Here is a 15,839-nt window from a genome sequence, read left to right on the forward strand (position 1 = left end):
CTGGTCGCAAAGTACTTGTTGTTTCTTATTTGTTTGATAACATATATAAGCTTTCTCAATATCTCTCAGATGGGTACTTTTTGAATGGGATTGATAGAACTTTCTAATGGTTATGCTTCTCGTTTTTTGTTTCAGGAGATACAAAAGTTCTAGCTGTAGTTTACGGACCTAAAGCAGGAACAAAGAAGAACGAAAATGCTGAGAAGGCTTGTTTTGAAGTCATATGGAAGCCTAAAACCGGGCAGATTGGTAAGTCGTAAATGCAGTTTTAGTTCAATAATGTCTTGATGTGGCTTTGTTTGTTGAGTATGTGGTACAAGTGATCGTTTTTTAGATTCTGATTGACTTTTACGTTGCATAATCATGTCTTAGGAGTTTTGTTTGATGTTTTGTAACTGTTATGGTGTGATTAATATTCATAATTTATTTGTCATGTTTTGTCCGACTGGGAGTGCACATGGGGTTTGATGGTGAAGAGTGCAATCATCAACTTGACATTGGGAGTGGATTCTCTTACTTGAGAAGGTATGCTCCTTTCATGTCACTGTATTTTTGTTTTTGGGTGAACCGTGTGTTGGCTATGTTTTTGGGTGAATCGTGTCTTTATGTGTTTTTCTAACAATTGTTTGAAAATTTTCATAACCCGTATCTTGTTTTTTTTTTGTGATATCATTTTAAATTTTTCCATCGATTTTGTTTGTTTTTTTAATCAAAAGAAATTGATATTTGATTTGAATCTCAGAAGGAAAAAGATTTATTTAAATTGGTCTAGTGGTTTATTCCCAAAATGATTGAAATTGAAATTAGTCTTGACTTTAAACCCACCTTTTGGAATACTTTTTTTGAAGCCAAAGATTTTCTGAAAAAGCAAAACAAGTGTCTATTCAAAGAGATATACTGAAAAGTATATCTCCTTTGTACTAATAAACACTCTTTAATTTTAAACAAACCTTGATCTCAATATAAACCTTCTATGTTAAACACTAACCTACACCATTACCCTTTTCTCTACAACACAATCAATGGATTCTACAAACCCTTTTGGTTTTCAACCGCCTAATTTCATGGATCTTTTGAATTCTCAAAAAAACTCAAACGTTTCTGATAATTCTGCACAAACCTCTTAGCCTGTCCAATTTAGCTCTCCATTCTCTTCTCAGCCTATCCAATTTAGCGATCCATTCTCTTCTCAGTATATTCAATTTAGCTCTCCATTCTCTTCTCAACCTATTAATCTTAGCTATCCATTCTCTTCTCAACCTATTAATCTTAGCACCCAATCAGAATCTGAAGACTGTATTGAAGTTATAGTGGACGACAATGAAGAAGATGGAGGCAGAGGAAGTAGGAAGAGGTGGAGTGCACATGAGGATATCAACCTCATAAGCGCCTGGTTAAACACAAGCAAGGATTCAGTTGTGAGTAACGAGCAACGGTTAAATAGCTTCTGGGTTAGAGTCGCTGCCTACTACAAATCAAATGGTGGAGGGACCGGTTCAAACGGTCGAGGGGCTAGTCAATGGAAGGCCAGGTGGAGCAAGATAAACCATCAATTTAACAAGTTTTTTGGATGTTACACACAAGCCAATACTAGAAAGAAGAGTGGAGAATTAGAAGACGATGTGATCAAATTGGCGCATGATATTTACATGAACAACATCAAAAAGCCATGTATTCTAGAGCATTGCTGGAGGGAACTGAAGCATGATCAGAAATGGATCATGGAGGAATGTAGTTCCAAGAGGACGAAGCTACAATTAGACGGAACATACTCATCGAGTCCAGCCAATGATGGAGCTGAAATGAGGCCTCCGGGGGTTAAAGCTGCTAAGAAAAAAGGGAAGAAACCGGCCTCAGTGAGTATTGATGTTGAAGATGATCGGATCATAGCAATGAAGGATCAAGAACAAGCAGCTAAGGAGAGACACGCCAAGATGAGATTGCTAGACAGCCTGATTAACAAGGGTGAACTAACACCCGCTGAAGTTATACATAGGGACAAACTGGTTGATCAAATGTTGACAAACATCTAGGTTAAATTATCTTCACTTGTCTTGTTTTAACTCTTCTGTGTTTAATTATTGATGTTGTGTTGTGTTTTAACTCTTGTTCTTGATCCTTGTTGTGTGATATATGTTGTGTTGTGTTTTAACTCTTTTGTGTTTAATTATTGATGTTGTGAAGTGATATTTAACTCTTTTGTGTTTAGCTGTTGTTGTCTTTTGTTGCAGGTTTTTGCGGAGACATGAAGATACTTCGATGTCACGTGAAGGGAAATAAGTAGCGAGCGCAATCTCTAAAATAGGCAATCCGTGAATGTTCTTGTCTGTTAGTGTCTTTTAGTATGACTTTTAATAGTAGAATCCCGTGAATGTTGCTTCTCTTTCGGATCTGTGTTGTGGTGTTTAGTCCACCTTTTGTAAGGTTTGTAAGATTTTTCAACCCGTGAATGGGTGTTGATTTGGTCGAATGCTTGTATCTCAACCCGTGAATGGGTTTTGTTTTTGTTTGGTTTTGTGTCAAACTCTAGGTCTATATATTGAAGATAAATTCTACTTCATTGTTCTCCATTCTCCGATTGTTTCTTCTTTCATTTCTCTTCTCTTCATTGCTTCTTCTTTAATATTCAAAAGCAAAAAAAAAAAAAAAAAAACAGCACCAAAACACTACCGATTCCAAAACCAAAACAAAAACAAATTTACTTCTACCCTTACTTCAAAAACAATTTCATTACTTTATAAACCAAACTTCCCATAAGACACACAACAATCTCAAAGTTTCAAAAATGTCTAATTGGAGTTCTGATCAAGAAGTTGATGAAATGGTAGAGGAGGAAATTGATAGTATAGTGGAGGAGATTCAATACCACTACACTCACCCGGAAGTACCAGCAGCTCCAATATTCCATAGAGTGCACATCAATAGAGACCGCGAAGAAGGCCACAACCAGTTGTGGAATGATTATTTTAGTGAGAATCCGACATACACCCACGCTATGTTCCGCCGTCGCTTTAGAATGAACAAACCATTGTTCATTTGTATTGTTAATACTATTGAGAATGGATTCCCATACTTTAGACAAAGACGAGATGCTACTGGAACGATCGGTCTTTCTGCACTTCAAAAATGCACAACAGCTATCCGGATGATGGCATACGGATGTTCGGCAGATGCAGTGGATGAATATTTACGACTGGCTGAAACAACCGCCCACAAATGCCTTGAAAAATTTGTAGAGGGAATTATAAATCTTTTTGGAGATGAGTATCTCAGAAGACCTACAGCGGAAGACCTTCAATGATTACTGAATATTGGAGAACATCTCGGTTTCCCCGGAATGGTAGGGAGCATAGATTGTATGCATTGGGAGTGGAAGAATTGTCCAACTGCATGGAAAGGACAATATTCACGTGGATCTGGAAAACCGACAATCGTATTAGAGGCTGTGGCATCCCAAGATTTATGGATTTGACACGCATTTTTCGGACCACCAGGTACGTTAAATGATATCAATGTCTTGGACTGCTCACCGGTGTTTGATGATATCCTAGAGGGCCGAGCTCCGAGAGTTACATATGTTGTCAATGGACGGCAATACAATATGGCGTACTACCTCACTGACGGTATCTATCCCAATTGGGCAACTTTCATCCAATCCATTACATTTCCACGTGGTCGAAAAGCAAAACTCTTTGCTCAATATCAAGAAGCATGCCGGAAAGATGTAGAGCGTGCATTTGGAGTCTTGCAAGCTCGATTTGCAATCCTGAAGAATCCCACACTTTTTTGGGATAAAAGAAAAATAGGGAAAATAATGAGAGCATGTATCATATTGCATAACATGATAGTCGAAGACGAACGACATGATTACAATTTCTACTATCCATCAGAGTTCCATCACGGAGAAGGAAGCGGAACTTCTCATGTCGATTTATCGTTTTCTATAGATATGGCAACAAATTTAAATAACATGATGAGCAATCGAAATGACGTTCAAGATACACAAATGCATGATCTTTTGAAAAAAGACTTGATTGAGCATATCTGGCAAAAATTTGGTGCAACCCAACAATAAATTTTGTTCCAAATTTTGTAAAATATGTTTAATATTTTTAATTTTGTATCTTATGTTTAATATTCCGAATTTTGTAAAATATGTTTAATATTCCAAATTCTGTAACATTTTATTGTTTTCTGTTTAGTGTAATACAAATAATATAAATAATTTTTTTATTCATGATAGATTAGTAAAATTTGATAATTAATTAACAAAAAATAAGAAAAAAGTATTATTTAAATGATGAGCAACTTTCATTGGAATATTCTAGTGGAAAGATGATTTTGGTTAAATTCTAAATAAGTTGCTTTAATTATTTTAATATTAATTTTATGATTAGTTAATCTTTGAGCAACTTGAGTGGGTTGCTGGAGTAAAGATGCTCTTATACCACTATTCCAAGATATTGTCTGTATATATATGACTAATTATGGAAACCAACAAATATCTTAATGTATTACTATACTTTTTCGTCATTCTGTATATAGAATTACCGAATAGTATTAAAACTAGAGTTCGAAGCTCCCAACCCCCTCCAAAAACAAAAAAAAAATCCTTTAAATAAATATTTAACGTTAGATTTAGGATGGAGTTCCAAGGTGCGGGGGAATCTAGAAGTATTTACGGGTGGGCTTTGTAGTGCTTTGAATGAGAACACGCATAAAGGACACGTCTAGACAAGTCATTAGCTGATGTTTATAATAATCATTCTTAATTAATTAACATGATTTGTATGTTTAACTATAGTAAATTAAGCAAAACCAGTAATGAAGCATATCTGTTTTAAATTAGTTTATATGCTTCAAGTACACATCACATTCATCGCTGGAAGGGTTTTCACTCCAGAACCAGAATCTTTTTTCTGACTAAGACATTAGTACTCAATTATTTAAATTTAATTTGGTATAAGTCATTATAATTATGATTATGTTAGATTATCTTTTTAAGTTCTTTGAAATATCTGGTTTTAACTTTTTATTAACGTATATATATATTTGTAAAGTTTTTTACGTTTATTTACTCCGTCCACAATTTCGTTTCCCGTCGTTTTAATTTTTTTAGTTTATGAACTACAAATCGAATGTTTCGAGGAAGGTATATAGTATTTCTCGGATTCATTTTCTTTAGCATTATATAACGTAATTGTTTCGAGGAAGGTAAGTAATGTTTTGTCAATGATCATTTAGTTACGTTGTACGTACCTAGATTGAAATTAGATGTATTTTCTTTTATAGACCGACGAGGCAGGATTTGTTAGGTGGTATTCTTCAACATTCAAAACATCATCCTTGTTTTTAATAATCACGTAATTGAAAATTAAAACATATAATTAAGAATTGTTTGAATTATAGTTATGTAGACTTTCGACTAGAGAGGTAAACCTTAAATTTGAGGTTTGGCGAATCTTAGAGATCAGATTTCTTTTGGAGATGCTTTCAATTGCATCATCGCAAGATTTATTGCTTCCTATCATATCAACAAGGTTGATGGTGTCGAACGGGCATCGCCGCCTAGTATGGATCTGTGAAACCCAAAATGAAAAAAATAAAATAATACTATTCATATGAAGTTGTGGGGTGAACAATAACGCCTTTCAACATTTCATATAGACATGGACTATATAATGCATCGAAGATTGAATGATGCATAGCTTATTATACTATGACTTAAGCAACATCGACTGATGAAGATGACATCCTTGTATTGAAAAAGGTCCGCCTTTTCATCGTCACTAAGATAGGTTATGGTTAAGCAAAGTTTATTAGCTTTGTTTGTTAAGTATTTTTTTTTTTTCATTCTTCGTGTTTTTAAATTAAGGGATTTAGTCAATTGTTTTGATTCATAGTGTTAGAATTAGAGGTTTAGATTTTTTCTTTTTAGGTATAACTTTCGGAGACTGATTTAGGTGTTTCGAATATATAATAATATAATTACTATGTTTGGGACGAAAAAAGTGAATTCATTGATTGTTGGGCAAGGCTTGGTAGTTACTTGTATAAAATATAGCAACAAAAATATTCGTCCTCTACTAAGTATGCATGCCTCTTGGAACACGTGGCACATCCCATATAGGTTCCCATAGCACCTACATAATTTGAAACTTTTGGTCAATCATCGGATAAGTTTTACAAATCATACCAAGATATAATATAATATGAATTATATTGGTTTCTATAATTGTGATGATCTTCCGATGAAGACCGTTTGTTTTGCGGATCAAAATTAACTTCAAGATAGTTCTAAGACTATATATGAAAGCAATGTATATGTATTTTATATATGAAGCGAAATCATTAAGTCTTGACAAAAAGGTATATATCTATATATATATATATATATGTTAATTGAAGGGGTACAAAGGTATATATATGAATTGACCAAGATTAATTATTTACGTCATTTATAAATTATAATCTATAAGAAGTACGTATATACATTTCCTATCCTGTACATCCTAAACTTAAATTTATAAAGCTAAAATGGTATACTTATATATATATATTACATGGTAATAGTGTAATAGATAAAAATTATACATGATAATTAGAGGGAGTTTGACAAAAAAAAGAGATAATTAGAGGGTTTCCCTTTACAGACGTCCCTAGGAATAATAGTCAATAGTGATAACCAAACTGGGTCGATTTACTTTCTAAAAGTAAAAGGCGGACAAATCAATCTCTTATCTTTAGATTATAGCATATGCTTTTCAAAGACATTGATTAAAAAAAAAGGAGATACATAGGAGAAAAAACATTGATTACGTTATGAATCTCACCTGCTGCTCTGATACCTAATTGTATAATTAATTAGTATCCGATTTAGTAATAGTAGCTAGTTCGCCAACAGTTTTCGTAACAAATACTACTATTATCTGCAAATTTTATTTAATTAATGAAACCACATGGAGAGATGAGTCTTTTAACAAGTGAACGCAAGTAAACAAAGGCAGGCATGTTCAGCCAATGAAAATTTGCCAACTCGAGTTAAGGTTCAAAGAATTTGTGAGAATTAGGTTCGTCTTAAAGGCCGCAAAACTCCCAAAACCCAAGAATCCTAACTTGGGAAAATGACGAAATGGTTTGAACCACGTGTGTTGATTGGAATCTGGTTGGCAGAACTAGGATGAGTCACCAAGCTATTGTCCCCCTTTAGGGCAATAGTCACTAGATAGATGATAAGATCATAGATGTCTTTTGCTCCAATTATACCAAAGTACTGTAGTAAGTAAGTAGCCATGACTAGACCACTTCTCTATTTGTTTATACATTTCATGTTTCTACTCCCAAAACTCATAATGGTTTCCGCCGATAGGCTAACACATGTCTACAAAATATTTGTGTTTATAAGAGCATCAGGGAGAACCTCTATAAATTTTTAAGAAATTTTTCGTAATTTTATTTTTTATTTAAAATTTAAATTTTAAATAAAATTTAAAACTAATTATGATGAGAAATATGTTAAATGAGAGACTCATTTAATTCTCTTTCTTACTTTTTTATTATTATATACTTTCTTTTTTAGAGAATTTATTTTATCTTTAAAAGATTGATTTTATAAATATTTTTAATACTACAAAAATGGAAAAGTAGAAAAGTTAAAGAAAATGTCAGAAAATGAATTATCACATATGCATGAGATGACCAAAAATCAAATGAAAAATAAATTATGAGAGAAAAGTAACTAATAAATTAATTATATTTATCATTTGTCTTAATATCATTAATTATATATATCATTTGTTTTTTGTTTTTCGGTGAGAGACTCCCACTGCAGATGCTCTTATATATTTCAATTTTTACTAATTACAAAAGCTTTACTACAAACTTTATTAAAAACTTCACTCTCAGTTTTTTTGTACAATTTTCATGTACAAGTCTTTCTTACAGTTTTGCATAATTTCATAACAATTTACAACTTTAGCTTACCGCTCTTTTATACAGTTTTGAATACGTTATTAATCAGATCCATACGAGTTGAGAAAAATTAGTAGCACAAATTGATCTATTGAGCCCACTCACAATATAGAAAAAATGTATTGTAGTAATGAATTTTTTAGAGTTTGATTTTGTTTTCTTCTAAATCATTTGTTAATGATTTATTATTTTATAGTGTCTTCCCAACATCTGGTGTTATTGAACATTAATTTACCTAAACATAATTTAAATATCTTGCTATTTAATGAAAAAGTCATCTAAAATGAGCATTTGTTGTAATTCAAAATTAGCAATAGCTGTAAGTTATGGCTTCAATTGGTAACTTATTGAAGAACAAAAAAAAAATGAAGAGGAATAGAAAGAAAAAAAAAAAAAAGAACAATCAGGAAAAGAAAAAATGATAAAACAGGAATGAGTAGAAAAATCTGTTCATTATCAAATTTGAGAAGGAACAATTTTCTTCTTATGAAAAACTGTTGGTCTTTTGAATTTGATACAGCTTATGAGATGTCTCTTTATAGTCTGTGAGATAGCTCTCGGGATTCCTCTTTATCGAACATTTGTGTACGCTTCTTAAAACAATCTTCAAACAAAGTATTTACCATCGTTTAAATAGGAAAAAAATCGCCGAAGCCTAGAAAAGATGGTTGGAAGGACAAGCATGTTAATACTAGGGGCCATAAATATTATTATTACCCTCATTTTGAATAAATTCGAACACGAATAAAAAGGTTGAATAAACACAACACTACTTGCAAAAAATTCACTATCGAACACCTAATCCTACAATGCATATCGAACACCTAATCCGACAATTCATATATACTAGAGTGTAACTCGTTATTTGCAGTCACGATAACAATTACACATCTGATCAGAGCGGTTTAGAGTTAGCGACGCTGCCAAATACAAGAAACGGTGATTGGCGAAGCCATGAACACTATAAACACTGATGATGAATAAAAACGCTGATGATTGTAACGACTGGACAATATGAGAGAAGAAGATTAAAAACCATAGAAGAGAGAAAGGCATGAGAAGATGTGATTATCAAAAAAGTAAGGGTATATATTGATGCTGCGGCACAACAATCAGACCTGAATGCTACGTTTAGAGGAAGCCTGTAGTTTATAGAATAGCTCATCGCACCCAATAAGCCTTTGAACTTTCAGAAATCATGTTACCATTCACCGGTGACACTGCGGTTAAGGTCATCAGACTGCAGCCGTACCACAGTGCCATTCGTGGCCTAATCTTTGTAGAGAGAACAACCTTAGTATAAACGACAGGGTAACAGAAAAAGAGCTACAAGTTAACTTTAAATGTTGTGGAGATAACTTACAGATGGCAAGTCCCCTTCCAACTTTTTTGGGTAAACCCTTTAGTATTTACCTCGTGAAGAAGATAACACAAAGGAATATGAGGACAAGAAAGTATTAATGTAACAAAGATACTCAAATACTAGTTTAGATCTATCAGTTACGTTTTGAAGCAAATGTAGGCATGAACTCCTTGGATTTCTGAAGAGGTGCTTCATCAAACCAGCCATGGCTAAGAGCCTCATCAACTGTTAGGCGCTTCTCTGGATCAAAATTCAGTAATCTGTTCAACAAATCAAATCCCAACTCTGACAGAATTGGAGCTCCAGTAAAAGATACAGCAGGAAATTTCTTACGCAGTAAATTGTACCTGAAATATAAGCACAGATTAACAGACCAACTTATTATGCGTAATATAACCAACATCATAAAACCCGATAAACACTACATGAAAAATTACTCACGGTTGCTTACGAAACTTGGCTTTTGCTCCCGGCAACGACGTGAATCCAGGCCAGTTTGTCTCGCTTGGTGTCCCAAGAACCGCAAAGATCTGTGGACATATTACAAAGCCTTAATTACTACCGGATAAACACTGATCAACGAAAACAAAGTATAAAGAAGCTAGAAAACCCACAGTTACCTGTTGAAGCTGGTCAATGTCATTCTGACTTTTCCCTCGGAAAAGTGGTTTTAGAGACAGCAATTCAGCCATAATGCACCCAATCGACCACATATCAACTGCAGTTGAGTACTCTTTTGTTCCTAGAAGAAGTTCCGGAGACCTGCAACACAAACAACAAGTATTAGGTAAGCTTGACAAGTCTAACAAACAATAAAAAAAAAGTTGGCGCCCAACAAAATATTCTCACCTGTACCACTGTGTAACCACCAACTGGGTGTAAGGCTTTATAGGACTCCCATATTGGCGAGCCATTCCAAAATCGCATATTTTCAGCTCCCCACTGTTATTCAATAGAAGATTCGATGGCTTCAAATCCCTGTGGATAATCCAGTTGCTGTGGAGGTATTTAATACCCTCCAACAGCTGTATCATCAGGCATTTTACCTCACTGGTGCTAAAAGGCTGTTTCGTCCTGTCCATTACTCCCCTCAAATCATGTTCTAAGTGTTCCATGACCATAAAAACACTAGCTCCATTTCCCACAACAACTTCCTTGACGTTCACAATCGATGGGTGATTGCAAGACAAAAGAATGTTGATCTCCCTCAAAGACGTCAACGGGAATCCATATTCATCTTCCATGTTCATCTTAATCATTTTGAGTGCCACTATCTCTTCTGTCTTCCTGTCCTTAGCTTTGTAGACAACCCCATAAGTGCCTTCATTTATCTTACTTAGCTTCTGATATTCGTTTACATCTCTACTACCAGCTAACATGCTCAAGCCTATCTCAGAGGAAGCTGGTTCATCAATTTCTGACTCAGTAAAACCAGAAGTAGAACATTCTGCTTCACCAACACCAATATCAATACGACTCCCCAACTCATGCTCTGAATGTTCATGGGCACTAGTGGGTTCTACGCTGCGACGTCCGCTACCAGACCCAGATTGAGTGGATCTCCTTCCTTCCGATAACAATTCCCCGCTCTCAGGAGACAAACTGCTCCTGTTCCATCTACTATTCTTGACAACATCAGTTATTACATCCTTTGGAGATTCCAAACACGTGGCCCACTTAGACGTTGCAATATTAGGTGCCTGAACCACCTGCTGCTCATCCTCCAACTGGCCCTCCTCAAGATCATCAAACGGATGTTGCCCATCCAATTGAGCTTCTACCGGCAGAACTGACACTGTAGATACAAACTCAGGTGACAAAACACTGCCCTGATGATCCTCAGAAGATATCGTCCTGGTAGCAGCAGTCACATCAACAAACTGGTTAGTTATAATAACCTTCTCACAAAGTGGAGCTCGAACCACTTTATGATCTTCTATCTCCGACGCGAAAGGAGAACACTTTCTCCTCTTCTGAACACGATACTCCTCTCGAGCCTCTCCTCTTTGAGAAACCAAGCGTGGTCCTTTCTGAGAGTCACCACGTCGCCCATCTCTCCACCTGCGATCATCATCTGCTTCAATGGGTCTTTTAGTTTGATGACGCCTCTCAGCGTCTCTACCACCACCACCACCACCACCTTGACGTGAATTAAAACCACGAGTACGATCAACAACAACAGCAACAGAACTTCTCGAAACCTCAACTCCTCCTGCCGCCATCGTAATTAAATAACCAGAATTTTCTTCTCAATGAACAATCGAAAAAGAAAAAATTCACCAAAATAAAGAGAACCCCCCAAATCACCAATATCGTCACAAATCAAAAACACCCCAAGATACGAAAAGCGATAACGGAGATGATGAGTATTCTTCAATTACCGAATCAAAAAAAAAACAATCAGATCAAATCAAAGAAAGAGAGAATCTTGGATGATATCAAATCAGATCTGGAAAACCCTTAAAAAAAAAATAAATGAATTCCAGGGAAGAGTTTTGAACTCCTTCCTTTCTCCGCCGATTGTTACAGATGCCGGAAGGTCTTACCGGACGGCGAATCGGGAAAAGGGATCCAGAAGATATCGAACGAGAGAGCCAAAGAGGAAACAATCGTGTGGGGGAGCTTCTTCTCAAATTCTTCAATGAGAGAAAGCAAAATAAAGTTTTGATTTTTTTTTTTTTTTTTTTATGGCCTTTCGTCGAGATTTGTTTTCTCTTATTTGTCAACTAATAATAATTTCATTTTATTGTCGGGTGCGGGCAAGTGTGAATTACTAACATGGTATAAGCGGTTACAACCGTTAGGTTCCATCAAACAAATTGAGACCGCTCGATGATGATGGATGAGTCGTCTAGTGGAAAGCGCACATGCGTTATTAAATTTTGACAGTGAGGATGTTGCTACCTAATGTTAATCGAACCATTAGCATTTCGACGCGTTTCACTTGATTTTAGATATTTCCTACGCGCATCTGATTTGTTTTTGGGTGATCTCATCCTCACCTAATCCGACATAAAATCAGTGAAAAAAACCAGTAAATTTTAGTCCAGAAAATGTTTGAGAAGTTATAACTATGATCAGTATGTTTCTTTAGGAGAGGGAGAAGTGATTTTTCTCTTTTAATTTGAATCCAGTTGATTAATCTGTGAAGAGCAAAGCTCCATATCACCATACTAAAAATCACATGAGAATATGTTCCCTCGTTTCTGAGAAATCTAAGCGTAAGCAACACAAAAGAGCTAGAGACTTGCAAACCCTAAGAGACTAATCTTTGATCTTGTTGGAAGCCTATCCAGCTATATAGGTTGGTTATCCACATGTTAAATGCATTCCAGGGCGTCCCACTTTAAACCATACTGACACATATGTCTTCCACGTGTTTGTTTTGCCAAAATTATGTTCGATTTGCAAAACATTGAAATTCCCTTTTTTGGGCTTAGGACTTTTTTTCTCAGTTAGAGTCTTTGTCTAAACTTGAGAAGAGAGTACTATTAAGAATTTTTGTGTTCGAATTCCATCCTGTTTAGAAACAAAGTTAAGATAATAGATCAAATCCTCCTAAAAAATTAGGGTTTGTTAGTTTGTTTTTTGTCAAATCAGAGTTTTTCGCAAGAAGATGTCCGCGGCAATGGATAAAGCGCTTATGGTCATGTCGCTTGACAAAGAAGAAGATTTGTCTTTTGAAATGCTGGATCTACCGGAATTTTCATCATCGGTGAGAAACGCAATCAATCTGGTTGGAAGGATTTTAAATCTATAGGCACATCCGATGCATAGGCTGTTAAGAAATCTGCCAAGAAAATGGCAAAAGGAAGGAAGAGTAAGAGGCATAGCGCTAGACAAGGAAAAGTTTCAATTCATCTTTGATTATAAGTATGACTTACAAGATGTTTTAAGCAAAGGAGCACACATGTTTAATGAATGGTCGATAGTAGTGGATCGATGGTATGAAGTCCCGCCTTTGAATTATCTTCAAACAATGCCGATTTGGGTTCAGATCTGGAATCTGCCAATCAACTACTACACAAAAGCAGCGATAACAACTTTGGGGGAACTATTAGGTCAAGTGCTAGAAGTAGCTTTTGACCCGGAGCAGCCTCAACTTCAGGGGTATGTGAGAGTAAAAGTCTTGTTTGATGTGTCTAGACCTCTGAGAACTTCCAAAGTGGTCAATTTACCCAGAGGTGGATCAGCGACAGTCAGATTTCAGTATGAAAGGGTGCAAAAGCGGTGTTATAAATGTCAGAGGCTCACACATGAAAAAGATGCTTCTCCACTAGTTATAAAGGAAAGAGAAGGGTTGCAGATGGCTAAGCAAAGGGGTGAACCTTCTGAAAGAAAAAAGAAACCGTTGTTTATTAAAGAGTCTGACCCTCTCTTTGGAGTCTTAAGAGAGGATCAAGTAGGAGTTGATGTCGCTTCAGGCAGACCTAAGATAGCATCAGATGTGCTTGAAGGTATGAGACAATATCTACTTACATCTAACGAAGGGGAAAAAAACTGGAGAATTGAAAAGATCAGAAAGTCAGTGAGTGAAGTGGAGGGGGATCCCATGCTTCAAAAATCGATATTGAGGTTGGAACCTTTACCGCTGGTTCACTTGAACCTGAATAAAGATAAAGGCATGGTGTTTAACTATGAAGATGTTGGTTCTAATTTGGAGAGGTCAGAAAAAGAGGCTCCCGTTCTATGCAGGAGTTTGGAAAGAAATTCAGAGATAGATAGGTCTTTATGGAGAAAGGATCCGAGTAATCAGATTTCTATTCAAGATTCAGGGAATTTCCTAGCCCTCTCTCAGCCTTTTCAGGTTAATCCGACGGTTTTCAGAATTGGCTCTTTTGTAGCTGGTTCGTCCGGGATTAAGCCTAAAAAGCCTAGAGCAAGAAACAGACCCACCAAATATACAAGAAAAGCTAAACCTTTGGAGGTGGGACGAACTGAGGGTATCCAAGAAATTAAGTTAGGGTTAAGTATTGGGGTAAAAGAAAAAAGGAAAGCAGTGGATGAGGGTCCTAGTACTGCGAAGTCGGCTAAACTGATCCCCTTAGAGGTAGTCCCAAAGGAGGGACTGCCCAACGTGCAATGAGTATGATAAGTTGGAATTGCCAAGGCTTGGGACGGTCTCATGACTTGGAGATTCATCGTCTCACGAAATTGCGTAAAAAACCACTTCCCTGAGATTTTGTTTGTAATGGAAACGATGCACAATAGAAATGTTTTAGTAGATTTACAAGTGTGGTTGGGCTATGAGAGGATTTTCACTGTCGAACCAGTTGGTAAAAGCGGTGGTTTAGCTCTTTTCATCAAAAGCGAAGTTCAGGTTGATTTTAAATATGTAGATAAAAACATGATGGATTTTCAAGTTCAGTTTGGGGCTTTTTCCTTCTTTGATTCATGTATATATGGTGACCCTGCTTTCAAGAAACGCAAGGAGAACTGGGAAAGATTAAGCAGGATTGGTGTGAGTCGTAAGGAGAGATGGTGTGTTTTGGGAGATTTCAATGATATCTTACACAACGGAGAAAAGCTGGGAGGTCCTAGAAGATGTGAATCCCTTTTCCAACCTTTTGCGGAGATGATCGAAGTCTGTGATATGAAGGAATTGGATAGCAAAGGAAATATCTTCTCTTGGGCTGGTAGACGCTATAATCTTTGGATTCAAAGTCGGCTTGATAGGTGTTTTGGTAATAAGGAATGGTTCTCTCAGTTTCCAGCTTCAAATCAATCCTTTCTGGAGATGAGGGGATCTGATCATAGACCCATTCTGATCAAGCTGATGGATTCACAAGAGGAGTATAGAGGTCAATTTCGTTTTGACAAGAGGCTTCTTGGTAAACGACATGTGGCGGAGGCAATCGTTCAGGCGTGGGGTAACAGGTTAGTTGAGGATGAGGTTTCAGTATCTCAGAGATTACGTTTCTGTCGTAAAGCTCTCAGTGTTTGGAAAAAGGCGAATTCTCTCAACGCTCAAGATGCCATCTCTCAGATTGAAAGATCCTTATAACACGAGCAGTCCTCCTCCTTCCAAGGTTTGGGTTAGTTTGTTCTTTGAAAAAGCAATTAGCAATAGCCTATAGAGAGGAAGAAGTTTTCTAGAGCCAGATCAATTGGTGGCAACTTGTCATGTGGGAAGGTTGTTAAAGGGTCGGGACTAGGGTTCGAGGAACGCCTGGCGCACCAATAACCTACTGGTGGATTTGGATATGGGTTAGGATCGATGCCCTGCAGGGCCAGCTTGGGGTCCATTGAGGCGACTATCGGGGGGCTAGTGGGGTCCACAGACGGTCCGTTGGGGCAGCTAGCGGGGGCTAGTGGGGTCCACGGGATGGGTTGTCACATAAAAATCAATTTTTATGTAACAACCTGTCCTGTAGACCCCACTAGCCTCACTAACTGACCCAACAGACCGTTCGTGGACCCCACTAGCCTCACTGCTAGCCGTCCCAACGGATCCCAAGCTGGCCCTGCAGAGCATCGATCCTAACCCATCATTGTGGATATCCCA

At 36.6% G+C, this 15,839-nt stretch overlaps 3 protein-coding genes across 32 annotated transcripts; 2 read left to right on the forward strand and 1 right to left on the reverse strand.

Moving 5' to 3' along the window:
- The first annotated feature begins 457 nt into the window (after window positions 1-457).
- LOC147945996 (glutathione S-transferase T3-like) lies at window positions 458-2,033 on the forward strand. Its single transcript, XM_087509446.1, has 2 exons — window positions 458-525; window positions 1,241-2,033. Exons 1-2 carry the CDS (start codon window positions 458-460, stop codon window positions 2,031-2,033), a joined length of 861 nt encoding a protein of 286 aa, XP_087365572.1.
- Window positions 2,034-8,250: 6,217 nt separating this feature from the next.
- On the reverse strand, window positions 8,251-12,089 carry LOC104780665 (cyclin-dependent kinase G1). Of its 30 annotated transcripts, none has more exons than XR_015596889.1 (7): window positions 11,881-12,082; window positions 10,184-11,546; window positions 9,955-10,096; window positions 9,776-9,864; window positions 9,335-9,681; window positions 9,090-9,241; window positions 8,251-8,626 (listed from the first exon to the last, which is right to left on the reverse strand). XR_015596889.1 is itself a non-coding variant. In XM_010505187.3 (5 exons), exons 1-5 carry the CDS (start codon window positions 11,554-11,556, stop codon window positions 9,587-9,589), a joined length of 1,626 nt encoding a protein of 541 aa, XP_010503489.2. In that variant the 5' UTR covers window positions 11,557-11,690; the 3' UTR covers window positions 9,380-9,586. The 30 variants fall into 30 exon arrangements, 2 of the variants coding, with proteins under 2 accessions (XP_010503485.2, XP_010503489.2); XR_015596891.1 differs by having other exon boundaries at window positions 9,090-9,246; XR_015596884.1 differs by lacking the exon at window positions 11,881-12,082 and having other exon boundaries at window positions 9,335-9,574; window positions 9,760-9,864; window positions 10,184-10,276; window positions 10,381-11,690.
- An 873-nt stretch (window positions 12,090-12,962) lies between these two features.
- Window positions 12,963-14,420, forward strand: LOC147945997 (uncharacterized). The gene is made up of 2 exons (XM_087509447.1): window positions 12,963-13,049; window positions 13,095-14,420. Exons 1-2 carry the CDS (start codon window positions 12,963-12,965, stop codon window positions 14,418-14,420), a joined length of 1,413 nt encoding a protein of 470 aa, XP_087365573.1.
- The last annotated feature ends 1,419 nt before the right edge of the window (window positions 14,421-15,839 follow it).

Source organism: Camelina sativa, chromosome 4 (assembly GCF_030686135.1).
Source record: "Camelina sativa cultivar CO46 ecotype springtype chromosome 4, ASM3068613v1".
Classification (NCBI taxonomy): domain Eukaryota; kingdom Viridiplantae; phylum Streptophyta; class Magnoliopsida; order Brassicales; family Brassicaceae; genus Camelina; species Camelina sativa.